Source organism: Emys orbicularis, chromosome 19 (genome assembly GCF_028017835.1).
Source record: "Emys orbicularis isolate rEmyOrb1 chromosome 19, rEmyOrb1.hap1, whole genome shotgun sequence".
Taxonomy (NCBI): Eukaryota; Metazoa; Chordata; order Testudines; family Emydidae; genus Emys; species Emys orbicularis.
Genome location: NC_088701.1, coordinates 21,924,967 through 21,952,033, shown reverse-complemented (window position 1 = coordinate 21,952,033; position 27,067 = coordinate 21,924,967). Strand labels below are relative to the sequence as shown.

At 65.7% G+C, this 27,067-nt stretch overlaps 2 protein-coding genes across 2 annotated transcripts; both read left to right on the top strand.

The window, feature by feature from the left end:
* Window positions 1-4,080: 4,080 nt before the first annotated feature.
* Window positions 4,081-4,803, top strand: NXPH4 (neurexophilin 4). The gene has a single exon (XM_065419584.1). The coding sequence runs from the start codon at window positions 4,081-4,083 to the stop codon at window positions 4,801-4,803; it is 723 nt and encodes a 240-aa protein (XP_065275656.1).
* An 8,152-nt stretch (window positions 4,804-12,955) lies between these two features.
* SHMT2 (serine hydroxymethyltransferase 2) lies at window positions 12,956-23,888 on the top strand. Its single transcript, XM_065419440.1, has 12 exons — window positions 12,956-12,988; window positions 15,841-16,029; window positions 16,620-16,699; window positions 17,295-17,495; window positions 17,834-17,915; window positions 18,408-18,530; window positions 18,904-19,043; window positions 20,769-20,934; window positions 21,037-21,136; window positions 21,974-22,129; window positions 22,575-22,682; window positions 23,761-23,888. The coding sequence occupies exons 1-12, from the start codon at window positions 12,956-12,958 to the stop codon at window positions 23,886-23,888; spliced, it is 1,506 nt and encodes a 501-aa protein (XP_065275512.1).
* Window positions 23,889-27,067: the final 3,179 nt, after the last annotated feature.

The window sequence follows — 27,067 nt, the reverse complement described above, 5'->3', positions numbered from 1 at the left end:
CATTCAAAGGGGGCCGTGGGGAGCAGCCCTGAGGCTGCTCTAATTGGTGCCGGGGACTGAGCAGGGCCTAGATCGCAGAGAGTGTAAAGGTGGCTTGAAACACACCCCCCCCGCCCCCCCGGCCAGGGACAGGAACAGGAACGGGGTAGCCAAGGGCCAGGCCAATTAGCCCCCACACCACCCCCCCCAGCTCCTGGGCTTCAAACCCCCTGGGAGCTGGACTGAGACCTGACAAACTCATTCCGCTAGCCTTGCCCCCGGCCCGGCCGGCCAGAGTGCGTTCGTTTCCCGGGACGGCCCGGTCCCCAACCCACACGCTGCCCCCCCCCCGCCCCCAGATCTTTCCACACCGGCTCCTCAGCCCCCCGCCTCCGAACTGCCCCCCCCCCAACATTGTTTGCCTGGGAAACCAGGTTGGCTGGAGCTGAGCATAAAAACCTGCCACGCGGCAGCGCCGTGAAGTGACAGTGATTGACGAGGCTGGGCCGAGCCGTGATCAAAAGCCACCGGAGCGCAGCTGAGACACGCCGGGTGGAGACCAGCCGCAGGGGGGGGCGGGGGGGGGTGATAAATGGAGAGACAGCTCCGAGAAACGGCAGCCAGCGCGGGCCGGGATGGGGGGATAAGTAGGTAGAGTTGAGGGATGGGGAGGGATAAATCCAGCAGCCGGCACAAAGGTGGCGGATGAGCAGGGTGCATCTTAGCCGTGTCAGAGACAGGGCCTGATCTCGCAGGCGAATGGAGACCAGAAGCTCTTTGGGGCAGGGATGCGTGTCCGGTACCTAGCACGATCCCTTCCTGGCACCTTCTAGGGGACACGCTGCAATGCACGTACTGACAGCCCCCTTCACTTCCTGTCCCAAACCACCTGGGCGTTTGCTCTTAGCCAGCGGCCGTGTTCCGCCCCAGAGGTGGCTGCATTTCGGCTGGATACGGCTTGTATGTAATCCCTTTCAGCCACCGTTCGGTGGGGCTGAAGGAGCTTAGAAATGGCCCCTTTTAACCACAGGGGAATAGAACCCCGGAGTCCTGATTCCCAGCCTCCCCCTCCCGCCCATTAGCCCCTTCTCGGAACCCAGGTGTGTGCCAGGACTCCTGGGTTCCATTCCCAGCCTTGGAAGGGAGGAGTGTAGTCGAGGGATGGCAGCAGGGTAGAAGGGGGAGGTGGTGTGTGTGTCAGGACTCCTGGGTTCTATTTCTGCCTCTACCAAAGCTTCGCATGGGGGAAATTCCCCACTAGCTGCATGCCTCAGTTTCCCTGGGGAGTGGTACACCCCAGCCCGCCGGGAGCGTGCGCGTGTGTGTGTGTGGGGGGGGGGGCGTAATGAATGTTTGCATGGTGTCCGGAGTCCCTGGGACGAGCCGCCCCCAGGGAAGGTGGGGGCTCATCGCGGGGGGGGGGGGCTCTCCAGTGGCAGTTTGTTCCCAGGGCCCCTGGGCCGGGTTTTCAGTCCAGTCCTCGGTTTAAGGGGCGGGGGAGGCCGCGGCCCAGGCTCTGCCAGCTCAGCAGACGCTGCGGGCGTGGTGCGTTCCAGCGGCCCTGCCCGGCGTCTCCCCGCGCACCCTTCCGCCAGGGGCAGGATCCGTTGTGCCCTGTCATTTTGGCGGCAGATCAGAGGCGGCTTCCCGGGCAGGCGGCGCTGGGCTCCCCCGCTCCCACCTGCATTTTAATGGGGCGGGAACGTGCCAGCACAGGTGCTAACAAACCTGCCAGCGTGGGTGCCAAGGAGCTGCCAGGGGCCCGTTTCATTTAGTTAGAAACTGCCTGAAAACTTTCCTGCAGAGCTGGTGTCACAGCTGGTGCCCGGGGTCAGCCAGGCACAGCGCCCCGAGGGACGGGCACGTGGGAACACGGCGCTGCTCTGGGGGCAGGAAACCTCGGGGAGGGAGGCAGGAACCAGCAGGGCTCACAGCCGAATCGCCCCGAGCTGGAGCTGGGTCAGTGCCCGGGGCCTTGCCCCAGGGATGGGCTTGGCCTGGAAATCCCCAGGGCCGCCTTGGCCCAGGCTGGTAAATTGCCTGTTGCGTTTAGTCATCGCCTGTGCGGAAGTTTAATGAGACTCCCTGCCTGCTCCCTGTACCTGTGAATGACACCCACGGCAGCCTGTCTCCAGCGCGTCCCCACCTGCCGCTCAGCCGTGTGTGTGAGTGTGTGTGACAGCGGGCATGTGTGTTCGTGTGTGTGTGTGCTTGGGTGAGAGTGGGCGTGTGTGTGTGTGCGCACGGGCGGGCGTGTTCGTGTGTGTGTGTGTTTGGGTGAGAGCGTGTGTGAGCGTGCACAGGCAGGCTGTGTTTGGGTGAGAGCGTGTGTGTGGGTGGGTGTGCATGTTCATGTGTGTGTGTTTGGGTGAGAGCGTGCGTGTGTGAGTGTGCGGGCGGGCATGTACATGTGTGTGTTTGGGTGAGAGCATGTGTGTGTGTGTGTGTGTGTGTGCACGGGCGGGCGTGTTCGTGTGTGTGTGTTTGGGTCAGTGTGCATGTGAGTGTGCAAAGGTGGGTGTGTTCATGTGTGTGTGCTTGGGTGAGAGCGTGCATGTGTGTGTGTGTGAAGGTGGGCGTGTTCATGTGTGTGTGTTTGGGTGAGAGCGTGCGGGTGTGGGTGTGCGAAGGTGGGCGTGTTCATGTGTGTGTGTTTGGGTGAGAGCGTGCGGGTGTGGGTGTGTTCATGTGTGTGTGTTTGGGTGAGAGCGTGCATGTGTGAGTGTGCACGGGCGGGGCGTGTTCACATGTGTGTGTTTGGGTGAGAGCGGGCGTGTGTGAGTGTGCCTGGGCGGGCGTGTTCATGTGTGTGTGTTTGGGTGAGAGCGTGCGTGTGTGAGTGCGTGTGTGGGTGTGTTCGTGTGTGTGTTTGGGTGAGAGCATGCGGGTGTGAGTGTGCACGGGCGGGCGTGTTCATGTGTGTGTGTTTGGGTGAGAGTGTGTGTGAGTGTGCACGGGCGGGCGTGTTCACGTATGTGTCTTTGGGTGAGAGTGAGCGTGTGTGAGTGTGCACAGGCGGGCGTGTTCATGTGCATGTGTTTGGGTGAGAGCGTGCGTGTGTGAGTTGTGCGGGCGGGCGTGTTCATGTGTGTGTGTTTGGGTGAGAGCGTGTGTGAGTGTGCACGGGCGGGGCGTGTTCACATGTGTGTGTTTGGGTGAGAGCGGGCGTGTGTGAGTGTGTGTGGGCGGGCGTGTTCATGTGTGTGTGTTTGGGTGAGAGTGTGCGTGTGTGAGTTGTGCGGGTGGGCGTGTTCATGTGTGTGTGTTTGGGTGAGAGCGTGTGTGAGTGTGCACGGGCGGGCGTGTTCATGTGTGTGTGTTTGGGTGAGAGCGTGTGTGAGTGTGCACGGGCGGGGCGTGTTCACATCTGTGTGTTTGGGTGAGAGTGTGCGTGTGTGAGTTGTGCGGGCGGGCGTGTTCATGTATGTGTGTTTGGGTTAGAGCGTGTGTGAGTGTGTGTGTGTGGGGCGTGTTCACATATGTGTGTTTGGGTGAGAGCGGGCGTGTGTGAGTGTGTGTGGGCGGGCGTGTTCATGTGTGGGTGTTTGGGTGAGAGCGTGTGTGAGTGTGCACGGGCGGGCCGGCTTGTGCGTGTTCATGTGAGCTCCATGAGCTTTGGAGCCTGTGTTCAGGTGCTATCGTAAAACCAGCCGTAGCCGCGCCTTGGGGCAGCCGGAGCTCCCTTCCCGTTGGGGCCGCAGAGCCTTCATGCCGGTTCTGGCGCTACCGGGCCCGGTTCCAAGGGACCCTCCTGGGCTTGGCACTGAGCCTGGCTGATTCGGAGAGTTTGGCAGGTTTGGGGGGGCAGGGCTGTGCTGGGGAGCGGGGCACAGAGGGTCAGGGGCAGGGCTGGGGGCACAGGGCTTGGGGCAGGGCTGTGATGGGGGCAGAGGGGGTGGGGGCAGGGCTGTGGGCACAGGGGTTGGGGGCAGGGCTGTGATGGGGGCAGGGCTGTGGGCACAGGGCTTGGGGCAGGGCTGTGATGGGGCAGGGCTGTGGGCACAGGGCTTGGGGGCAGGGCTGTGATGGGGGGCAGGGCTGTGCTGACTCACTGCCCCCCTCTCTCTCTGCTCCCCACAGGTGGTCTGCGTGGAGGGCCACATGACCAAAACCCTGGGCTACCTGGAGCTGGGCACTTCGGGGCTCCTGAAGACCCTCCCATCCGGCGCCTTGAAGCCTCCGCCCCTGCCCCCGGCCCGGCTGTTCTCCGGGGAGCCCTCGAAGGCCAAGGCCGGCGCCCTGAGCCCCTGGGCCTGGCCTAGGAACCAGACGGGCGCCGAGCCCCCGGGCCAGTGGGTCCAGCGCAAGCCCTCGCTCAAGACAGGCCGGGCCCGGAAGATCTTCGGCTGGGGCGACTTCTACTTCAACATCAAGACGCTCAAGTTCAGCCTGCTGGTGACGGGCAAGATCGTGGACCACGTCAACGGCACCTTCAGCGTCTACTTCCGGCACAACTCCTCCAGCCTGGGCAACGTCTCCGTCAGCATCGTGCCCCCGGGCAAGGTGGTGGAGTTCGACGTGCTGAGGCCCCCGCCGGCCTCCGAGCTCCCGCAGGCCACCCTACCCGAGGCCAAGGAGTCCAGGGCCTTCAACTGCCACGTGGAGTACGAGAAGACCAACCGGGCCCGGAAGAACAAGCCCTGCCTCTACGACCCGGCCAAGGTGTGCTTCACCGAGCACACGCAGAGCCACGCCGCCTGGCTGTGCGCCAAGCCCTTCAAAGTCATCTGCATCTTCGTCTCCTTCTGCAGCTTTGACTACAAGCTGGTGCAGAAGGTCTGCCCCGATTACAACTTCCAGCACGATCGCCCCTACTTCGGCTGAACCTCCCCCCCCGTCCCCCCGAATAAAAACCCAGCTCGCACAGCTTCCGGGGGGCGGGGAAGGACCCTGCCTCGCCCTGGGGGGGCCAGAGGATGGGCTTCTCCAAGCCGTGCGGAGGAGGGGGTGCCGTGGAAGCGGGCGCGGGGGACGCTGTGGCGAGCCCCTTTGGGGACCTGGGGACCGGACGCTTTGCTCCATCAGCTACGGGCCTGCGGAACCGCCCGGGACCCAGCCAGGCCGGGCGGACGCAGCCGGATCCCCTCGAACCATGGTGGAAGGATGGGTGGGGGGACAAGCGAGCAACGGAGCCGGTCGCCCCCATCCCTGCGGGGAAATGGGGGGACGAGGGCCAGGGGCTGCACAGGACCAGCGAGTGACACGTGCCCAGGGGTTCAAATCGGCGTGTGTGTGTGTGTGTGTGTGTGTGTAAATGTATCAGTGATATGGGGGGTGTTGGCTGGCATGTGATTGGCAGGGGGTGCGTGTGTAAATGTATCAGTGATATCAGGGATGCGTGTGTAAATATATCCGTGATCCTGGGGGGTGCGTGTGTAAATGTATCAGTGATACTGGGGGGGTGCATGTGTAAATATCAGTGATATGGGGGGTGTTGGCTGGCATGTGATTGGCAGGGGGTGCGTGTGTAAATGTATCAGTGATAGTGGGGATGCGTGTGTAAATATATCCGTGATCCCGGGGGGGTGCGTGTGTAAATGTATCAGTGATATGGGGGGTGTTGGCTGGCGTTTGATTGGTGGGGTGTGCGTGTGTAAATGTATCAGTGATATCGGGGATGCGTGTGTAAATATATCCGTGATCCTGGGGGGTGCGTGTGTAAATGTATCAGTGATACTGGGGGGGTGCATGTGTAAATATCAGTGATATGGGGGGTGTTGGCTGGCATGTGATTGGCAGGGGGTGCGTGTGTAAATGTATCAGTGATAGTGGGGATGCGTGTGTAAATATATCCGTGATCCCGGGGGGGTGCGTGTGTAAATGTATCAGTGATATGGGGGGTGTTGGCTGGCGTTTGATTGGTGGGGTGTGCGTGTGTAAATGTATCAGTGATATCGGGGATGCGTGTGTAATGTATCCATGATCCCGGGGGGTGCGTGTGTAAATGTATCAGTGATCCCGGGGGGTGCGTGTGTAAATATCAGTGATATGGGGGGTGTTGGCTGGCATGTGATTGGCAGGGGGTGCGTGTGTAAATGTATCAGTGATAGCGGGGATGCGTGTGTAAATATATCCGTGATCCCGGGGGGTGCGTCTGTAAATGTATCAGTGATATGGGGGGTGTGGGCTGGTGTGTGATTGGTGGGGGGTGCGTGTGTAAATGTATCTGATATCGGGGATGTGTGTGTAATGTATCCGTGATATCAGGGGGGTGCGTGTGTAAATGTATCAGTGATCCCGGGGGGTGCGTGTGCGGATTGATGGCTTGGGGCCCAGCGCAGACGGGTACCTTTGCCAGCCATCGCCTGGGGCGAGCCAACCCGCCCTGCTGGCTCTTCCTGGGGGGCTCGGGGGCTGGGGCCGTGGTGAGAGCTGCTCGCTGCCGGCCCTGTATCCCCCCTTCACCCGGCTGTGCCATCCCCCCCCACGGGCAGCGATCTGTGTGGCCGGGCAGGCGCCGGCCCCGGGGATGACGGGACGATGCCCAGCGCTGCACCCCTCGGTCCAACCTGGCTGCAGGGGGGTGCCCCTCTCCCGTTGCTCCCCTGGAGCCGTGCCCACCCTGCCCGCTTCCGCTGCAGAATGACACACAGTCGGGAGGGAGCACGTTATTCGGGAGGGGACCAGGGCCTTCCCCCATTTCTTTCTCCCCCATGTGCCCCCTGCCTGCTCTGCCCAGCCCCGCCCAGCTGCACCCCCGCGCCCTGCAGGCTGCGGGGTCGCCCCAGTGCTGCGGGAGGGAAACTGTGGAGGGGGTGACCTACCTGCCTGCTCCCAGGCTCTCCCCCTTGCTCAGGGACCCCCCCTAGATCTACCCCTGACCCCTGCAGGGCTGGGAAGCAGCCGACCAAGGGCTGAAACCCCAGCGTGGCCGAGGGGGAGGGCAGATCACGGCCAGCTCCCGAGCAGGGCTAAAGAGGCACAACCTGCAGAGGGCGACAGAGAGTCCTGCAGAAAGACTGTGAAATAAGACATGGGGGGGGGTGTTGAGTGTGTCGCACATCTGTGCGCTCGTGTGTGTGTGTTTGCATCCTTTGTGGCTGTGCATGCACCTGTGCTTGTACGTGGGGGTGTCCGTGCGGGTGTGCACGTGGGGGTGCTTGGATGTGTATCCGCGAGGTGGTCACACGCTTGTGCGTGTCTCCGTGGGTCGCTCTGCAGCGGACTTGGTTTCGCAGCCCTGGCACGGAGTGAGGGGGCCCAGCCCCGGCTCCCTGAGATGTGCCCCCAGATCTCAGCAGGAGCCTTCCTCCCCCCCCCCGCACATCTGGCAGTGCCATCCTGCCCAGCCCGCAGCCCCCAGCGACTGGCACGGCGCCCGCCACGGCAGCAGGGCAGGGACCCTCCGGACAGAGTCCCCCTCCCCAGCTATCCATCGCGCGTCACAAAATGTGCATTGGAGTGAAGAAGTAGATGCCACGAGGCTGGGGCTGGGGGAGGGGGAAGGGCCGGGGGGGGGGCAGGACAAGCTGGGGTCACCCCCCCCCCCGGGCTGAGCCATGCACTGGGTAGGGGCAGGGCCCTGTAGCCCCAGTCACTCCCCCTCCTGCTCCTGGCAGCACCTCTCCAGCTCAATTCCCCCCTCCCCCTCCGGGCTCTGGGCTGAGACTTCTTCCTATTTTTGTAACAAAATAAAATTGAGGGAAAAAATGTGATTAAAAAAAAAATGAATGAAATAAAATCTCTGGGTGTGGAGCGTGATCCTCTCCCAGCCCCCACCCCAGTGCATGAGTGTGATTGGCAGCCCCCTGCCCCCCCCCCCATTGAGCAGATTGACAGCTCCCCTATCGAATGTGATTGCCAGCCCCCCTCCCCTATCGAATGTGATTTGCAGCCCCCCTGCCCCCATCGAATGTGATTGACAGTTCCTTGCCCCCCTCATGGACTGTGATTGGCAGCCCCAGCCCCTCCCATTGAGTATGATTGACAGCTCCCCTATTGAATGTGATTGGCAGCCCCAGGGCCCCCCTCATCAAAAGTGATTGGCAGCTCCTGGCCTCCCCTCGTGGCGTGTGATTGGCAGCCCCAGCCCCTCCCATTGAGTATGATTGACAGCTCCCCAATCAAATGTGATTGGCAGCCCCAGCACCCCCCTCATTGGGCAGCTCCCAGTTGCACTGGAAGCGGGAGAGGGCTGGGCCGGTGCTTGGGAACGCAGGGGGTGGTTCTGGAGACATCAGGGGTGCTGTGGGAAGCATTGGGGCCCCAAGGGCAGGGAGGGGTATTTCCTTCCTGACCCCAACACCCGCGAGCCCCTGAAGCCTGAGGATGGATCAGCTGGAGTGACCGCCAACGGCGGCGCCTGGGCCCAGCTGCAAAGAGGCGCCCGTCCGTGCCAGCGCGGGGAGCTGCCCCCCCCTCTCCCCCACACACACATCCAGGGCGCTGGGTTTGATGAATTGCCGCACAGGCTGTGGAGCTGGGAGAGGATGTTGGGAGCAGGCTGTGACAAGCGAGCCGGCTGCACCCTGCCAGCACGCGGCGCCTGATGGATGGGCACGCTGGGCCCCGGGATCTCCCCGCCCCTGAAATCCCAATGATTGATTCTCCTTAGCTCAGCTGTCCTCTGCTCTAGAGCCTGGCTCCCCAGTGCAGAACAGCGGGTGCGGGCGGGGGGGTGTCTTCTGGCTTCTCCTTAGCATTAAACGCCTGCAACCGGTGCCTGGATTGGGGGCAGGGGGCTCTCGGTCCCTGCAGTCCTGTTGACTCCAGCTGGGATGCGAAGGGGATGTTGGGCGGGGGAGTCTGAGTTAGGACTTCAGGGGAGGGGAAGCGATCAAGAGGGGAGGTGCCCCCCCCATAGAAGCCCAGATGAAGTCGCGTGGGGTTTCTGGGTGAATTTAGGGGGTCGTGTATAGTTATTTAGCTGGTTTTCCCAATGGATACAAAGGGGAAACTGAGGCACAGAGCCAGGCTGGCCCTTGTCTAATGTTACCTAGCTGGCGAGTGACAGGGCTGAGGCTAGAACCCTGGCGTCCTGGCTCCCAGCCCCCGCCCCAACGCACTGGACCCCCATGTCCCTTCCAGACTTGTGGCTAGAATCCAGGAGTCCTGGGTCCCAGACCCCACTCCCCCCACTAGACCATGCTGCCTCTTGGCGCGGGTTGGTGCACGCGCCAGGTCTGGTCTGCCAGCACTGCCTGCTCGTGGAGCTGAGGTGGGAGGTCGGACGGGGCCCTGACCTGCCAGCCCATAGATGCTGCCCCCCGGCGCGGCGCTGTCCCGGGGCGAGTGAGGGGGAATGGGACACACACCCATTGTCTGTGTTACGACCCTACCTGGCCCTGTGCTGGATACTCCTAGTGCCTCGATCAGCCAGTGGGAGTTAGGCGCCTCTGAGCATCTGGGTTTAGGAGCCTTGTGCAGCTGCTGGCCGGGATTCGGGTGCCAGGCAGGATCCGGCCCCGTCCTCGCTTGCCAGTGATGGCAGCTTTGGGGAGCGCTAGCCTGGCTCTGCCACCGCTCGGCTCCCCCGCCAGGCTCACGGCGAGCCCAGTGCCCGTTCTGCAGGGGTGTGGCATGTGGCCCGGCGAGCGTCGGGCATCGGTCTGCGTCCTGGGGCCATCGCTGGCATGGCTGTGTGCTGTGACATGCCACCACGCTGCAGAGGTGCTGCCATAGGCGGCAAAGGGCTTTGGGGGCAGCTACAGCCGCTTGGCAGGCTGCATTGGAAGGGGTAAGATGGGGGGGTCAGATGAGGGGGGGAAACTGAGGCTCATGGATGCTGGGTCTGCGCGTGGCTCAGTGACCAGGGAATGTGTGTATGTGTGTGTGTATGCGTGTGTGCGCTCCTTTGTGCTCCCTGGCTGCACAAGCTACCCAGCCCCTACCACACGCTGGAGCAGCCTAGGTGCTGCTCTATTTGCACTCGGGCCCCTTACGGGAAACAGAAAATACCCATAATGCAGTGCATGCTCGCCAGCCTGCCCACCCCACCCCCAGATGCCGGGAGCAGGGGAGCATTGAAAGCACGAACAGCAGCATGCTGGCTAGGGGTGGATTCTAAGGGGGCTGCACCCCCACAATGACACCATGTCTTTGGCAGACCCTGGCGAGAGCCAGGATCCCCACTTCCCAGGCACCCCCCACCCTCCCCAGGATAAATTGGCAGCCTCCTCCCAGGCGCTGGGCTGGGGCCCCGTCGGGCGCAGTCCCCAGCCGTGCAGGAGGCGCTGATGTGCTTTGCAAAATCGATCTCCCGCTTCCCCCCATTAATTCCCCAGGCCCAGATGTCTGAGGTCGTTGCTGCTTTAATTAGATTTAATTCCATTTGCGCTTCCCAAGCCAAAGAAAGCGAGATGCCGGGGGAGGGAAGACCAGGTGAGGGGGAATATCTAGCGCTTGGAGCAATACGGCTGGGAGACGGGACAGCTGGGTCCTGTACTGACTCTGGGAAGGGAGTGGAGTCTAGTTGGCTTTGGCCGTGGTGGCTGGGAGCCAGGACTCCTGGGTTCCATTCCCAGCTGTGGCAGGGGAGTGGGGCCCAGTGGTTAGAGCAAGGGGGTTCTAGCCCCAGATCTGCCACTGAGTGACATTGGAGGGGCAGGGCACATTCTTCAATGGGAGAAAGGTCTTGGCTCGGGCCTTGCTTCCTAGGGTGCAGGACTTGCTGGGCCCGGGGTGGGGGAGCAGCATGTGGCCCCGGTGTGCTGCTGCCACTGCAAAAAGATTTTAAAATAGCTCCCCCTCCCCGGGATCTCTGTCGCTGTAGTGGATGATTTGATCACAAGATCACAAGACCCAGTGATCCTGCCACCCTCCACCAAAATGCAGCCACCTCTGGAGTGGGCTACAACCGCTGGTTCATAGCCACACAGCAGAGCTGCGCAGGGATCGCTCACCCAGCACTGAAATGCAGCCACTTTTGGGGATGGGCGCTGCAGCTGATTAACAGTCACACAACAACGCCGTGCCGGGAAGGCTCAACTAGTTTGGGAATGCAGCTGCCTCTGGGGTGGAGCATGGCAGCTATTTGACAACACACAGCAACGCTCCGGGATAGTGTAGTGCAGAGGAACGGCACACCAAGCTGACAACACACGACGTATGTAGGGTGGCAGAAAGCAGCAGCTTGAGCTGGGCTCTGCCCACGGGGTTGGGGCTAACGCCCTGACTTTTGCAGAGCGTGCGCTGGGCTCTTTAATGGCTGCACGCCGTCGGGATGTGAATGTGTGCTCTGCCCACTAGGTCCCGCTGCATCACTGAGCCCTGCAGCACAGGGGTGCCAGGGGCTGCTCCGCAGCATCTCTGCCCTGCCTTTGCCATCCTCCCAGCTGTGCGGCTGCAGCTCCTGGGCCCCTTTGCTGCCAAAGCCCTGCTCCCATTGCCCTTGGGTCCCGCCGGCTCCCTACGGCCTATTCCGGCTGCCGGCCATCAAAGGGGAAGAAGCTGTGCGTGTTGCAGGCTGCAAGGGGGAAGCTCCCTTTGATGCTGCATCACTGGGGGCCAGGCTGCGGCGTGCACGGGGGATAACTGGGCCAGATCCCTGAGCTCGCCAACCTCTGGGCCTGGCACCGGGGCTCCCTCTCATTGTGTGTGTGCAGAGCCCTCCCTGTAATGCACCCCCTCCATAAACAGGGGTGGGTGTGAATCAGCTGCTGGGCATCACCCCAGAGGTGGCTGCATGTCAGCACTGGGTGAGCAATTGCTGGGCAACCCTTGACACTGGAGGACAAAGGTCCTCCCCACCCCCCTCCCCAGAGCTTCCAGGCTAAAGGGCCCCAATCCTGCAAACACACGTGACTAAACTTTACACATGGGAGTACCCCCCCACACACACACACAACTACACCCCCTACAGAACTGCCCCCCCACCCCAAACAACTACTCCTCCCCCCACACACCTACCCCCACCCCACACAACTACCCTCCTGCACACCTCCCCCTCCCCCACACACACCTGCTCCCACTCCACACAACTAGCCCCTTGCACACATCCCCCTCCCCCACACACAACTGCCCCCCACCCCACACAACTACCTCTCCTCCCCCATACACCTCCCCTCCCCCCCCACATAACTGCCCCCACCCCACACAACTACCCCCTGCACACCTCCCCCTCCCCCCACAGCTGCCCCTACCCCACACAACTACCCCCTGCACACCTCCCCCTCCCCCCACACCTGCCCCCACCCCACACAACTACCCCTGCACACCTCCCCCACCCCACACAACTACCCCCTGCACACCTCCCCCTCTTCCACACACAACTGTCCCCGCACCCCACAAACCTCCCCCTCCCCCCCAACTCTTTCCCCCCCCCCACAACTACCGCCCCACCGAAGTGTCCCGCTGTGACAATGCGGTTCTGGCGGTACCCAACTGAGAGTGCCAACTCAGGACAAATTGCTCAAACAGGGCAGTTACAGCCCAAGGCTGGGGTTTTTCCACCTCTAAGGCAAACCAAACCAGCCAGACTAAGAAGACTTCGGTCTCACCCCACTGGCTAACCGCAAGTCTCACAAGCAATCTCCTTAGACACTCCAGTTTCCCAGTATCACCACCAGTGCCACTCGTTATGGGGACAAATGGTTATGAAAACCAATACCCAAGTCAAAGAAAAAGACACCCCATTTGACCCCCTTTATACAAGATCTGGGTGCCACTACAGGACCTTGGTTGCAACAATGATCTATATGGTCCCAGATTATATCAATAACGTCACACCCGCTTTCTCACACTTGCTCGCTCGTCCCCCTACGCCCAAGGCTCCCCCGGCCCCCTCCTGCTCCCTTAGGCTGCGGTAGGTTTCCACTTATTTGCAAACATGCAAATCAGCTCATTAACCACTTTGCATAAACGATCGGGGGGGCGGGGCTCAGCCGCCGGCCCGGCGCGAACTACATCCCCCAGGGTGCCCCGGGAGCGATGGCGTGGGGAAGGGTCATGTGTTTCCCGTCGCTAGGGCCCCGCCCCCCCCGAGCAGCGCCTGGGACCCGCCACCTGCCCCGCGGTCCTGCCCCGCGCCGCCTGCAACATGTTCCCGCGCTGCTTGGGCCGCCTGGCCGGGGTGAGTGGGGGGCGCCGAGCCCCCCTTGCGCGTGCACATGGGCTGGGGGGCTCGTGGTGGGGATGTGGGGGGGCTGGGAATGGGGATGTGGGAGGCTCGTGCTGGGGGGTGGGGATGTGGGGGGCTGGGGGTGGGGTGATGTGTTTTGCAAAATATCTCGGCTTCCCCCCCCCAGCCCCAGATGCGCCCCCCCATGTAGGCCACGTGCCCTGGCTGGGCCCCTTTGCAGAGCGCTGTCGCCCCCCCCCCCCCTTTGAGCAGTGCAAATATGGGGGTGCTCCCTCCCCCCCCCCACTCCCTGCCCCAGCTGAGTCCCGCCCCAGTGCGATTTCATGGCAGGCTCAGCCCTGCGGGTCCCCGCCTTCTGCTTCCAGCTGCCCCATAGGAAGCCCTCGTTCCTGGGGGGGTTCAGGAGAGAGATGGCGGGGTGTCACGCCCCCGCCAAGGAGAGAGATGGGGGGGTGTTACGCCCCTGCCAGGCTCGCAGAGGGAGCTGGGTCACTCGCCGGCCCTGTGATGGGTTGCTCCGCTTTGCTCTCCTGCACGCTCATTATGGGTGCATTGGTGGGTGCTGCCCAGCTGTTTGCATGGGGGGCGGGCATGTGCCAGGCTCATGCCAGAGCCATCCTCCGCTCTCCACCTGCCTTGCTCCGCTGACTTAACCGGCGGATTCTTCAGCTCCCTGACGCCCCCCCAGTGCAGCGGTGAACAGGGCCCGGTGGCCGTCGGTCAAACCTCGGCGCCGGACCAAAGTCTCCTTGGCATGAGTTTTGTGCCGTCGGGTGTATCGATACTCACCGCTGACCCCTTTGAACTGAGTCAATACGGCCCAGCGGCCTCTCCCCTCCCCACAGCTTTTCTCTTGGCGTCTTTAACTAGCGCGATTGGGGGTGGCAGGGGGAGAAGAGAGAGAAAGAAAGGGGGGGGAAAGCTTAACTCTGAAGATTTGGGACCAGCTTCCTCATCACGGGGCGGCGAGAGCCGCTTGCTGCGTGGGTTAGAACTTGCAGAAGTTTCTTCTGACTAACTGTGTTTTATTGTCTGGGGAAACTGGGCACATGGTGGGGCTTTCAAGCCAGCTGATGCAAGGGCAGTGACCTAGTTGCATCATGTCTGCTGCTGAGGCCTACAAGGGATACAACAGAACTGGCCGCTCAGCCCCACATCTCCTTGGGAACCCGGAGGACGCCCTCAGGCAGCCACAGAGACCAAAAAAACCCCAATACAGTGCACACTGCGTTAAACATCAGCTACTACAAAATCAAGGGAAAGGTTTTTTTTTTTAGTTAAAGATGGGGCAGGGTAAGGAACCAGTTTCTGGGCTTCAGCTGCAAACTTTTGAAAGACCCAGAAAGTTTTGTTCACAATCCCGAACAGCCGCCGTTCCCGAGGTTCCTCTGCGTTCGGATCTGGCCCCGGGAGAGGGACGTGCGCTCCTTCTCGCGGTTGGCCCCTCGGTGCTGTGACGGGGGGCTCTGGCGGTGCCTGAGAAGGGGACAAAGCTGGCGGGCTCCCTAGCCCCCGAACGCCGCTCTCCTGGAGAGCTGTGCCGCGCTCGGCCTGGTGGAGCCAGCCGGCGATTTCGGGAGCAAGAACTTGTCTTCCCAGCTGGGAGTGGTTTGGTGCCGCGATGGCCCAGATCCTGGGGGGTCTGTCTGTGCGGATCCAGTCGGGGCTCCGAGAGACACCCCGGCACATAGCTCGCTCCGCAGCATCTTTCTCTTGGCTGTGTTGTCTGGAAAGGCCACGGTCTGGGTTGCGCTGGGAGGCCTGGGAGCCTATGGAGGGATCAACGCCCCCAGGCAGGGCCCAGGTCTCTCCCGGCCCCCGGGGAGCTGGCTGGCCCCTCGTGGGCAGAGTCTGTAGCTCTCGGGGATCAGCCCCGGAGGATCCAAGAGGGGGGTGAGGATCAGCTGGGAGGGGCAGGGGGGGGAGTGGAAGTGGTGCACCAGCAGCAGGGGGCGGTGAGTGGAGTTTAGGCAGGTGTCCAGGGAGAAAATGGGGGGGGGGGGAGAGAGCCCAGGGGGCAAACTGGCCTGGTGGGTTAGTGCAGGGAAGAGCACTCTGTTGGGGTGGGGGGGGGGTGCATGGGGCAGCGTGGTGGGGGGGCAATGCACAGTGGGGAGCCTGGATCGGGGCTGGGGGGCAGAGATCTGTCTCCGGGCGCTTGTTGTTCTGTGTGACACACGAGTGAGCCATGGCAGGAAGTGTGTGTGATTTTGGCGCTGTTTCCGCTGCTTTAACCCGATTTTCCAGCTGTGGCGACTGAGACATGAGGAAAGGGACACGCACACACACACCGGGTCATGTGACTCACGTGGTCCCCTGGCTTCCCCAGTCAGCCTGGGCTCCTCACCACACCACACCCCCCATTGCCGTGTGGCTGCCCCCTCTCCCCAGACTGGGTGATCGGTGCCCTGCACAAGGGCCCAGCTGTTCCCGCTGCCTGCACAAATGAACCAGAGAAGGAAGGAAGCTCCACCCCGAGCCCTCTTCCCCACAAGGGATGGGGTGTTGGGGGACACCCCCCCCCGGTTACTGTCTGGTCAGTTGTTAAAGCAGGGGGGGCTGGGAGCCAAAACTCCTGGGTTCTATCCCCAGCTCTGGGAGGGGAGTGGGGTCTAGTGGTTAGAGCAGAGGGGGCTGGGAGCCAGGACTCCTGGGTTCTGTTCCTGACTCCCCACGTGTACCATGAGGGTGTTCTGTGGCTGTGTATCCCCAAAGGTACCAGAGAAGGGTGGGTTCCCTGGTGAGGTGCCCCCCATGGCGCGGGGGTACAGGCGTGTGTGTTTGCGGGGGTGTTGGTGGTTACGCCTCTCTCTGGTGGTGACGCTCCCCCTTCCCGTTGCCAGCCTCTGCAGAGACGCTGGCGGCTGGACACGCCCGGCCTGCGGGCCCAGCACAGCCGTGCGGCTGCAGCTGGGGAGGTGCCCGGCTGGACCGGGCAGGAGAGCCTGGCGGAGAGCGACCCCGAGATGTGGGAGCTGGTGCAGAAGGAGAAGGATCGGCAGTGCCGGGGCCTGGAGCTCATTGCCTCCGAGGTGGGTGCGGGGGCAGGGGTGGAGGGAGGGGGGGGCGTGTCGGAGGGCGGCCGGGGAAGCAGTGGGGGGGGGGCAGGGGTGGAGGGAAGGGGGGGCGTCGGAGGGCGGCTGGGGAAGCAGTGGGGGGGGGCAGGGGTGGAGGGGGGGGGCGCGTCGGAGGGCGGCCGGGGAAGCAGTGGGGGGGGCGGGGGTGGAGGGAAGGGGGGGCGTCGGAGGGCGTCTGGGGAAGCAGTGGGGGGGCAGGGGTGGAGGGAAGGGGGGGCGTCGGAGGGCGGCCCGGGAAGCAGTGGGGGGGCAGGGGGCTCGGGGGGGAGTTTCAGTGGGGGAGGAGGGAGCACCACGGGGGGGGGCTGCGTTGCCCCAAGGCGCCCCCCCCCCGCCTTTGATTCCTCCCAAGTACGTGCTGGAGGCCCCCCCCCCCCCTTCGCAGCTGCTTTCTAACCATGGGGGGGGGAGTGTCTGAGGCTGACCCTGCATTGCCCCTCAGGTTCCTGGTTGAGGCTGGGTTGGGGGCCCCGGCGCTCGCCCTCCCCCCCGGGCCATCTGACCCACACACACACACATCCCCAGCTTCGCTCTCTGCCCCCCAGAATTTCTGCAGCCGCGCCGCGCTGGAGGCCCTGGGCTCCTGCCTGAACAACAAGTACTCGGAGGGCTACCCCGGCAAGAGGTACGGGGGTGGGGGAGACAGCACCCTGGGTGGGGGGCACCCTGGGGGGACCTGCTCTGGGGTGGAACATGGGGAAGCCACACACGGACCCTGGGGGCCCAGGTCTCCTTGGCAGTCAGGGGCTGGGGGGCGCAACCCTCCCCTCGCCAGTGGTAACTCGCTGGGTGTGGCCCTCTGGCCCTTGGGGGAGGGGCTGGAGCTGTTGTTTTTTGGGTGATCATGTCAGTTCCCTCCAGGGCCTCCAGCAGCCCTGAGGGTGGGGGTGATGGGCCCCAGGTTCCCCTCCTTGCAGGTACCAAGGGAGGGGGCAGAGACGCCCCAAGGGGGGTGATGGGCCCCAGGTTCCCCTCCTTGCAGGTACCGGATGAGGGGGCAGAGAGGCCCCAAGGGGGGTGATGGGCCCCGGGTTCCCCCCCTTGCGGGTACCGGGGGGGCAGGGAGGGCCCCAAGGGGGGTGATGGGCCCCGGGTTCCCCCACTTTGCGGGTACCGGGGGGGCAGGGAGGGCCCCAAGGGGGGTGATGGGCCCCGGGTTCCCTCCAGGTGCCCCGCGGGGGGGTCTGCTTGGGGGGCTCAGCCTTGGTTCCCCCCCGCAGGTACTACGGGGGGGCCGAGGTGGTGGACCAGATCGAGCTGCTGTGCCAGCAGCGGGCACTGGAGGCCTTCGACCTGGACCCCGCCCGCTGGGGGGTGAACGTCCAGCCCTACTCGGGGTCGCCCGCCAACTTCGCCGCCTACACGGCCCTGCTGCAGCCGCACGAGCGCATCATGGGCCTGGACCTGCCGGACGGCGGCCAGTACGTCCCCCCGTGGGCAGCGGGGCGAGGGGGCCCTGGGGGGGAGGGGGGCAGGGCTCTGGGGGGTGCTCAGCCTGGCGGTACTGGGGTGGGGGGGCAGGGTCTGGCTGAGAGGCCCCAGGATTCGGGGGGGGGGGTGCTGGTGCGGGGTCTGGGGGCTGCAGGCAGAGCCCAGTCGGGGGACGGGGGGCCCCTGTCCGGGGGGAGAGTGGCCCTGGGTGGGGGCCCTGCTAGGAGGGGGCCCACCTGGGGAGCCGGCCCGGGGGGGGGGGGGGGAGGGGGTCTTGCCTGGTCTCCAGGCGGTGGCTCTGGCCTGACGCCATCCGTCTCTCCCGCAGCCTGACCCACGGGTACATGTCGGACGTCAAGCGCATCTCGGCCACCTCCATCTTCTTCGAGTCCATGCCCTATAAACTCAACGTGAGTGGGGAGGGGCCAGCGTGTGTGCAGGGTGCTCGCGGGGGGGGGCGGGAGGGGGAGGGGTAACATGCATTCACGGGGTGGGTCCCAGTCCCTTGCTCCTGGGGACCCCCCCTCGAGGGGCTGGGCCAGGAGGTTTCTGCTGCTCTGGCGGTATTTGGGACCCTCGACTCGGGTGTATTTGGGGGGAAGGGAGCCCGGAGTGTCTGTCTCTTCTTTCCCTCCCCCCCCCCATGCTGCCCCTGCCACTTGGAGCCCCCCCAGCGTTCGCGCCATGCCTGCCGGGGCTGGTGCCTGGGCCAAGCCGTGTGGAGCCCTCCCCCCCCCCCCCCGTGGGACCCCCCTCCGCCCCTCCCTGTGTCCTAGGGCTGGCTGGACCCCCCCCCCCAGCTCCCATCTGACCCTGTACAGGCTCTACCCAACCCCCCCTTAGCAGTATGGCCCCCCCCCCCAAGGGGGTAACTCTCCAGCTGTGACCCCCTCCCCCCGCAGCCGGCCACGGGGCTGATCGACTACGAGCAGCTGGAGGTGACGGCCCGGCTCTTCCGCCCCCGCCTCATCATCGCGGGCACCAGTGCCTATGCCCGCCTCATCGACTACGCCCGCATGAAGAAGGTGTGGGGGAGGGAGGAGTCGGGGGGGGCTTAGGACAGAGTGGGAGGAGCCTGGGGTGAGTGGGGAGCGAGGAAGAGGTCTGAGGGTGGGTGGGGAGTTGAGGGGAGGGGCCTGGGCTGGGTGGGGAAGGGGTTCCTGGCACACCCCCCCATGATGACCATGGGCCCTCCCTGGGGTGCCAGCTGGAGATGGGGGGGGGGGGAAAGCCGGTGGGGCGGGTTGGAGGGGGGAGGTTGGTGTGAGCTGCCTGGTCCTGCCCTACGGGGGTGGAGTGCATGGGGGGAGGGCTGAGCTGGGGGGGCAGGGGGAGGGCTGAGCCAGTGAGGGGGGATTGGAGGGGCCCCGCGGCTAACGCCGCGCCCGTCTCCGGCAGGTGTGCGAGGAGGTCCGGGCCTACCTGCTGGCCGACATGGCACACATCAGCGGGCTGGTGGCTGCCAAGGTGGTGCCCTCGCCCTTCGAGCACGCCGACCTGGTGACCAGCACCACGCACAAGACCCTGCGCGGGGCCCGGTGAGTGCGGCCGGGGCTGGATCCACCCCTGGCCTCTCCTATCCCCCCCTTCCCGCCCGCACTGCCCTTCCCCCTCCCCCCTTGCCTGTTCCTCCCCTGGCCTGTCCCCCTTCCCTCTTCCCCCACCACGCACTGCCCTTCCCCTCCCCCTGGCCTGTCCCTCCCCTGGCCTGTCCCTCTTCCCTCCTCCCCCACCCCGCGCTGCCCTTCCCCTCCCCGCTGGCCTGTCTCTCCTCCCCCACCACGCACTGCCCTTCCCCTCCCCCCGGCCTGTCCCTCCCCTGGCCTGTCCCTCTTCCCTCCTCCCCCACCCCGCGCTGCCCTTCCCCTCCCCGCTGGCCTGTCCCTCCTCCCCCACCCCGCGCTGCCCTTCCCCTCCCCGCTGGCCTGTCCCTCCTCCCCCACCACGCACTGCCCTTCCCCTCCCCGCTGGCCTGTCCCTCCCCCCAGCCTGTCCCCCTTCCCTCCTCCCCCACCCCGCACTGCCCTTCCCCCCCCCTTGCCTGTCCCTCCTCCCCCACCACGCACTGCCCTTCCCCTCCCCGCTGGCCTGTCCCTCCCCCCGGCCTGTCCCCCTTCCCTCCTCCCCCACCCCGCACTGCCCTTCTCCTCCCCCCGGCCTGTCCCTCCCCTGGCCTGTCCCTCTTCTCTCCTCCCCCACCCTGCACTGCCCTTCCCCTCCCCCCGGCCTGTCCCCCTTCCCTCCTCCCCCACCCCGCACTGCCCTTCCCCCCCCCTTGCCTGTCCCTCCTCCCCCACCATGCACTGCCCTTCCCCTCCCCCCGGCCTGTCCCTCCCCTGGCCTGTCCCTCTTCCCTCCTCCCCCACCCTGCACTACCCTCCCCCACCCCGCACTGCCCTTCCCTCCTCCCCCACCCCGCACTGCCCTTCCCCTCCCCCCTGGCCTGTCCCTCCCCCCGGCCTGTCCCCCTTCCCTCCTCCCCCACCCTGCACTGCCCTTCCCCTCCCCCCGGCCTGTCCCCCATCCCTCCTCCCCCACCCTGCACTGCCCTTCCCCTCCCCCCGGCCTGTCCCCCTTCCCTCCTCCCCCACCCTGCACTGCCCTTCCCCTCCCCCCTGGCCTGTCTCTCCCCCCGGCCTGTCCCCCTTCCCTCCTCCCCCACCCCGCACTGCCCTTCCCCCCCTTTGCCTGTCCCTCCTCCCCCACCCCGCACTGCCCTTCCCCTCCCCCTGGCATGTCACTCCTCCCCCACCACGCACTGCCCTTCCCCTCCCCCCTGGCCTGTCCCTCCCCCGGCCTGTCCCCCTTCCCTCCTCCCCCACCCTGCACTGCCCCTGCCCCCCTTTTGCACGCCCCTCCCACTCCCAAGAGGGAACCAGACCCTGGTGATTGTGTGGCCAAGATGCAAGTGGGCGGAGGGGCTGCGGGTCGGGAGTGAGGGGCACCGGCAGAGCTGGGGGAGGGGGGGGCCCAAGGCTGGGATGGGGGTGGCCACATGATTTGACGCCCTCTGATCCAGAGCGGGGGCAGGCACAAGGAAACCCCCCCTCTTCCCACGCGGACACCCCGATGGGCCTGCCCCCCGGAGAGGGGTCCCTACAGGGGGCAGCAGGGAGCTGAGCCGCCGAGGGATGGGTGGGCGGGTTGGGTTGTGGGCCCCAGGGCCGAGACCTGGCAAACTCGTCTCGGGCAGCTGCCCTGGCTTGTGGACCCCCATGGCTCATGGGGGGGGTCACACCCTGACCCATCCCCCGGCCCCACAGGTCCGGGTTGATCTTCTACCGCAAAGGGCTGCGCTCGGTGGATAAGAAGACGGGCAAGGAGACCCCCTACAACCTGGAGGAGCCGATCAACTTCGCCGTCTTCCCCTCGCTGCAGGGCGGGCCCCACAACCATGCCATCGCCGCCGTGGCCGTGGCCCTGAAGCAGGTGGGGCCCCCCCCAGGGCGGGGGCGAGGCTAACACATAGCTGGGGGGAGAGGAGGGGGACGATCTATGGCCCTGCTGACCCCCCACCCCTCTCCCCCACAGGCCAGCTCCCCCGCCTTCCGGGAGTACTGCCAGCAGGTGCTGAAGAACGCCAGGGCCATGGCGGAGGCGCTGCTACAGAGGGGTTACACCCTGGTGTCAGGTGATGCCCGCGGGAGCTGGGCACGGGGCGGGGTTGGGGTGCAATGAGACATAGTGGGTAGAATGGGGGATGGGGGCAGTGCAAGGCTGGTGCTAGTGGCTGGAGGTTTGGGGGGCAAAGCAGGGGGGAGGCGTCAGGGCTGGGCTAGCAGGGGGCTGCGGGTGAGGAGTGAGGGGCACCGGCGGAGCTGGGGGGAGCTGGCGGGGGCTGCGGGTGAGGAGTGAGGGGCACCGGCGGAGCTGGGGGGAGCCGGCGGCGGCTGCGGGTCGGGGGTGAGGGGCACCGGTGGAGCTGGGGGGAGCCGGCGGCGGCTGCGGGTCGGGGGTGAGGGGCACCGGCGGAGCTGGGGGGAGCTGGCGGGGGCTGCGGGTCGGGGGTGAGGGGCACCGGCGGAGCTGGGGGGAGACGGCGGGGGCTGCGGGTCGGGGGTGAGGGGCACCGGTGGAGCTGGGGGGAGACGGCGGGGGCTGCGGGTCGGGGGTGAGGGGCACCGGTGGAGATGGGGGGAGCTGGCGGGGGCTGCGGGTCAGGGGTGAGGGGCACCGGCGGAGCTGGCGGGGGCTGCGGGTCGGGGGTGAGGGGCACCGGCGGAGCTGGGGGGAGCTGGTGGGTGTGACGAAGTGGGGGGCTGCGGGTCGGGGGTGAGGGGCACTGGCGGAGCTGGGGGGAGCCGGCGGTGGCTGCCGGTTGGGGATGAGGGGCACCGGTGGAGATGGGGGGAGCTGGCGGGGGCTGCGGGTCAGGGGTGAGGGGCACCGGCGGAGATGGGGGGAGCTGGTGGGTGTGACGAAGTGGGGGGCTGCGGGTCGGGGTGCTGATCTCTCTCCCCCGACCCAGGCGGCACCGATAACCACCTGGTGCTGGTGGACCTGCGGCCGAAGGGCATCGACGGGGCCCGGGCCGAGCGGGTGCTGGAGCTGGTGTCCATCACGGCCAACAAGAACACCTGCCCAGGGGACAAGAGCGCCCTGACGCCGGGGGGCCTGCGGCTGGGTAAGGGGGCGCCGGGGGGTGGGGCGTGTCCGGCCTCCCAGCTCGAGGGGGGATTGATTCCCACAGTCTGTTCCCAGTACTGGGCCATCCCCTGGGAGACCCCCCTGGCTCCCCCTCTGGGGATGCCCCCCAGCTTTGCCCTCCTGAGGGTACCAGGGCGGCTTTGAACTCTCTGCCCTGGCGCCCCCGGTCGTCCGACATCAGTGAGAGCTGGGGACAGAACCCAGGAGTCCTGGCTCCCAGCCCCCCTGCTCTCACCACTAGCCCCCACTCCCCTCCAGATGCCCCAGTGCTGGGCTTTCCCCGGGGTGTGGGGAGGCCGGCACGGTGAGGTAACCGTGGGGCCGGGCTCTCCCTCTGGGGCTGGGGGGCTGGCACTGTGAGGTAACTCCGGTGCCGGGGGTGGCGGCGCAGTGAGGTAACCCCGGTGCTGGGCTCTCCCCAGGGGCCCCGGCGCTGACGTCCCGCCGGTTCCGGGAGGCCGATTTCCAGAAGGTCGTGGCCTTCATCGACGAGGGGATCAGCATCGGCCTGGAGGTCAAGAGCAAAACCAGTGAGTGGGCAGGGGGGTGGGCAGGAGCTTCTCAGCCTCTGCCCTGCTGGTCTGAATGCCCCACGCGGGGGCAGGCCCCAGCCAAGGATCGGGCCCGTCCCGCTGGTGCAGCAGCCTGGGGCATCGGGGATCTCTGGGCTGGGGGGACCTGTGGTGTGACACAGGCACCGCACAGCTTCTCGGAAAGCCAGGACGCCTGGGTTCCATCCTGCCTCTTGGAGGGGAGTGGGGTCTAGTGGTTAGAGTGCGGGGGGCTGGGAGCGGGGGTGGGGTCTAGCAGTTAGAGCAGGCGGGGTGGGGTCTAGAGGTTAGAGCGGGGTGGGCTGGGAGCCAGGACTCCTAGGTTCTCACCCTGGCTCTGGGAGGGGAGTGGGGTCTAGTGGTTAGAGCAGGGAGGGCTGGGAGCCAGGACTCCTGGGTTCTCTCCCCAGCTCTGGGAGGGGAGTGGGGTCTAGTGGTTAGAGTAAGGGGGCGGGTGGGGCTGAGAGCAGGGTGGTGGGGTCTAGCAGTTAGAGCAGGTGGGGTGGGGTCTAGTGATTAGAGCAGGGGAGGCTGGGAGCCAGGACTCCTGGGTTCTCTCCCTGGCTCTGGGAGGGCAGTGGGGTCTAGTGGTTAGAGCAGGGGGGGCTGGGAGCCAGGACGCCTGGGTTCCATCCCGCCTCTGGGAGGGGAGTGGGGTCTAGTGGTTAGGGTAGGGGGGGCTGGGAGTGGGGGGGGTCTAGCAGTTAGAGCAGGTGGGGTGAGGTCTAGTGATTAGAGCAGGGGGGGCTGGGAGCCAGGACTCCTGGGTTCTCTCCCTGGCTCTGGGAGGGCAGTGGGGTCTAGTGGTTAGAGCAGGGGGGGCTGGGAGCCAGGACTCCTGGGTTCCATCCTGCCTCTGGGATGGGAGCGGGGTCTAGTGGCTAGAGCAGTTTTCCTTTGTACATTGGGGATAAAGCCCGTGCCACGGCTCTGGGCTGGACAGGTGGGTTGTGGGGGGGGGGGGTCTGTCTTTGTGAAGCCTCGGGGGGGGGGGGGGGGGCTTGGCCGACCCCCTCCCCTGGCTTCCCCACTCACCCCCTCCCCTTTCTCTCCCCAGCCAAGCTGCAAGACTTCAAATCCTTCCTGCTGAGTGACGCGGCGACGCAGAGCCGCCTGGCCGACCTGCGCCAGCGCGTGGAAACCTTCGCCCGCTCCTTCCCCATGCCTGGCTTCCAGGAGCGCTGAGCAGCGGGGGCTGGCCCCGCCCTGACCCCCGCCCGCGCTCCAGGGACAGAGACTGATCCTAATCCCAGGAGGGGGGCGGTGCTGGGACCCCGGGCATCCCGCGGTGTGGCACGACCCCTTCGTATCCCACTCTGCCCTGCAGCCTTCAGCCCTCCCCCAGGGCTCCCCTGCTCCTGCAGCTGACTTCAGTCTGACCCGTTATTGTAGGGTCTCCTGCTGGAACGTCCCCCAGCCCCGTGCCAGCTCCCACCCCTCCTTGCCAGTCACAATCAAGGTCGTCCCATTGCAGGTGCCCTGTGCGTGCGCACCCCCCTTCCCCCCCCGGTGCCAGCGGGGGTTGGGAAAACGCCCCCAAGGGCCTAGTTCTGGGTCCCAGGCCTCTCCCGCTAAGGACGCTCCAGCTGCCTTGCCCCCAGACGGGGTGGGTCAAATGGGGCAGCGCGGTGGCTTGTGGGGGGGTCCTACCTTGTCAGGGCGCCGCTGGTTTAACTGAGCGAAAAAACCTGGAACGTCGGAAAGTTGTGTTGTCTGGTGTCCGTCTGTCCGTCCATCGGGGGGGTGGGGGCAGATGCTGAGAGCTGCTGTCTGTCTGGGGGGCTTTCTGGCCCCTCCCCATGACCCGACCCGACCCAGCCCAGCATGTCCCCCGCCCTGGCTTCCTCTTCTCTTGCTGTCCATCAATGCCCCGCAGCCCTTCGGTGGGGGGCTCAGAGCTGGGCTGCTCAGGGCGACCCCTGGCCCAGCCCCATGGATGGGGGCTTGGAGCTGGCCCATGGTAGGAGACTTCGGAAGCCGTCACTGTCTGTGCAGCGGGGGGCTGATTCTCTCCTGGCTGCTGGGGGGGGGGGGGGAAATCTCCCATTGCAGGGTCCTGCCACCCTGGTGGGGTGCTCCCCAGTGACCCCCCCCCCCCACTGGGTAGATGGTCTCCAGGAGGCAGCTCGCCACCCCTGGGTTTATTCTCTGTTTGTCAATGAGCCCGTTGAAATATCCAGCCCCTCGCTTCAGGGCATGTTGACGCCCCGCCTGGCTCTTGCCAACAGCCAGTGCCCCTGGCCCCCCCCCCCATGTGCACCAATGCCTCCCCATGGGACCCGCCGGCCTGGCTCGCTCAGGTGTGGCTGCCCCAGAACTCTTGGCAGGGCTGTGCCCATGGGGCCTGGCACAGGGGGCAGCTCATGATCAATCATTTCCCCACCCCCCCTGCCCACAGCAGGCACTTCTGCGACCACCTGGCCCCCGGCCCTGCCTGCTGCCCGACTCCATCCGTTAAACCGGCACCAAACGCTATTAGCAGCAGCAGCAAATTGGATTTGTTAAGTGCAATTGGATTTTGCCGTGGGATGTGTGGGGGGTTTTGGGGGGGGTCACCCACAGGTTGCAGCAGGTTTCTTTGTTAACACCCCCTCCCCCTGGGTCTAGCCAGTAAAATCCCCCTGCATGATTCAGATTGGGGGGGGGGGGAACTGGAGGAGTTTAACCCCCTCCTGGGCAGGCATTGCCTCTTGCTGTGGGGCTGGTGCACAAGGAGGCCAGCAGCAGTGGGGTGGAGGGTGGTGAGCCCCATGCAGTGGGGGGGTGTGGGGCAGGGCTGTGTCTGGCTCCCTAAAGCCCCTCTGTGGGGGGGCTCAGTCCTCTGGCCCCTTGCATCTCAGGCTGGGGGCTGGAAGGGGCATGTGCCACCCTCCATCGACCCAGGCCCGGGCATGGCCTCAGAGGGATGCCTCACCCCAATGGAGGGGGACCTGGGGACTTCCCCCCCAGCTCTGCTGGAGGGGCCGAGCTGGGCCTCTGTTACTCTGCGCCGAGCTGCTGGGCGTTTCCTCTTTTCTCCTGCTCCGGACGCTTAGCCTGGCTCAGTGCCCGCCTGGCGCTCGCTCTCCCCCGGGCCGGCCGCGCGACTCCTCCAGAGCGCAGCGGTTGCTGGCGATGCCAGGGGCCAGCTGCCTGCTCCGTGGCACGTCCCCGCTGGCCCATGCCACACAATGGCTGCTGTGTGTTCGCTGCCAGCAACCCACCCTCTGCCCCGCCGGTGCCAAACCAAACCGTCAGCAGGGCCCCAGCGAGCCCCACGGCAGCTGCTCTGCTCGGGGGGGCTGGGGACCCTTTCCCAAGCAGGGTCTGTCCCTGGGGGATGGGGGGTGTCTCTGGGGTGGGACCCGCTGGGGGATCGGATAGTGACGGTCATGGAGGCTGCAGGAGGTGACCCATCACCTGGTGTTCACACCCCAGGGGGCCTGCATGTATCGGGGGTGGGGGATGCCAGCTCTGCTTGGGGGGGGCAGCCCCCTTTGGCTCCCCCTGCAAATGTGGAGTCCCACAGGGCCCCCTGCCGTGGGGGGTTACTGGCCAGGGTCTGCTGCTCAGCACCAGCCGTGCCAGGGGGTGAAGGCGACAGTGGGTGCCCCAGGGAATGGAGGAGGCCAGCGCTGGCAGTGCCAGTGGGGCAGGCGGGGCAGTGAGTGTGGGGTTGGGTGGGGGGGCAGTGAGGGGGCCCAGAACAGGGGGAGCCACACGCACACGCTACCTTGCGCACACAGCAGTGTGCATGCCCATGTCTACACAGCCACACATCAATACGGGTGCATACAACCCCCCACCCAGCTACCACGCTTCTTTCTGCCCCCCGCCCTGCACAGCCGCAAACTTACACACACATACACACCAAGCCAGGCCAGGCTCCTTGCCAGGGGCTGGGGGAGCTGCTGTCATGTCCTGGCCCCACCCCTCAGTAGAAGCCCCCCCCACTTTCACGCTGCCCCCCCCCCCATCTGGGCTCCCCCCCCCACCCTCCAGCCCGGCTCTGGCCTGGACCATGGGAACGGGGACATCGGGACACCTCCGTGCTGTGCTGGGGGGCGCCCCCCCCCCAGCACAGCGTGGGAGACAGGAAACGCAGCACATGGGGGTCGGGGGGGGTCAGGGAATTCCGAGGTGGCTGGAAAACGCTGACCGTGGGGCTACTCGGGTAGGAAAAGTCAGCTCCCGCGTTGCGTGGTGCATTGGGGTTTTATTGCAGTGCTGGGGGCGGTGCCCATCGCCGGGGCATCAGGGCGCGGCCAGGGCCAGGCAGCATCGCCTCAGGCAGCGCGATGGAGCCATACGGGCCCTGAGCGGGAAGCAGGGGACACGGGGGGCAGCCAGGCCCGGCGGGGGTGCCTGGACCCGCCATGGTGGCC

Coding starts and splice junctions, on each gene's coding strand:
- NXPH4 (XM_065419584.1), top strand. CDS start 4,081: ATGACCAAAACCCTGGGCTACCTGGAGCTGGGCACTTCGGGGCTCCTG.
- SHMT2 (XM_065419440.1), top strand. CDS start 12,956: ATGTTCCCGCGCTGCTTGGGCCGCCTGGCCGGG. Junction 16,700..17,294: donor GAGGGCTACCCCGGCAAGAG/GTACGGGGGTGG, acceptor TCCCCCCCGCAG/GTACTACGGGGGGGCCGAGG. Junction 22,130..22,574: donor GCCGGGGGGCCTGCGGCTGG/GTAAGGGGGCGC, acceptor GGCTCTCCCCAG/GGGCCCCGGCGCTGACGTCC.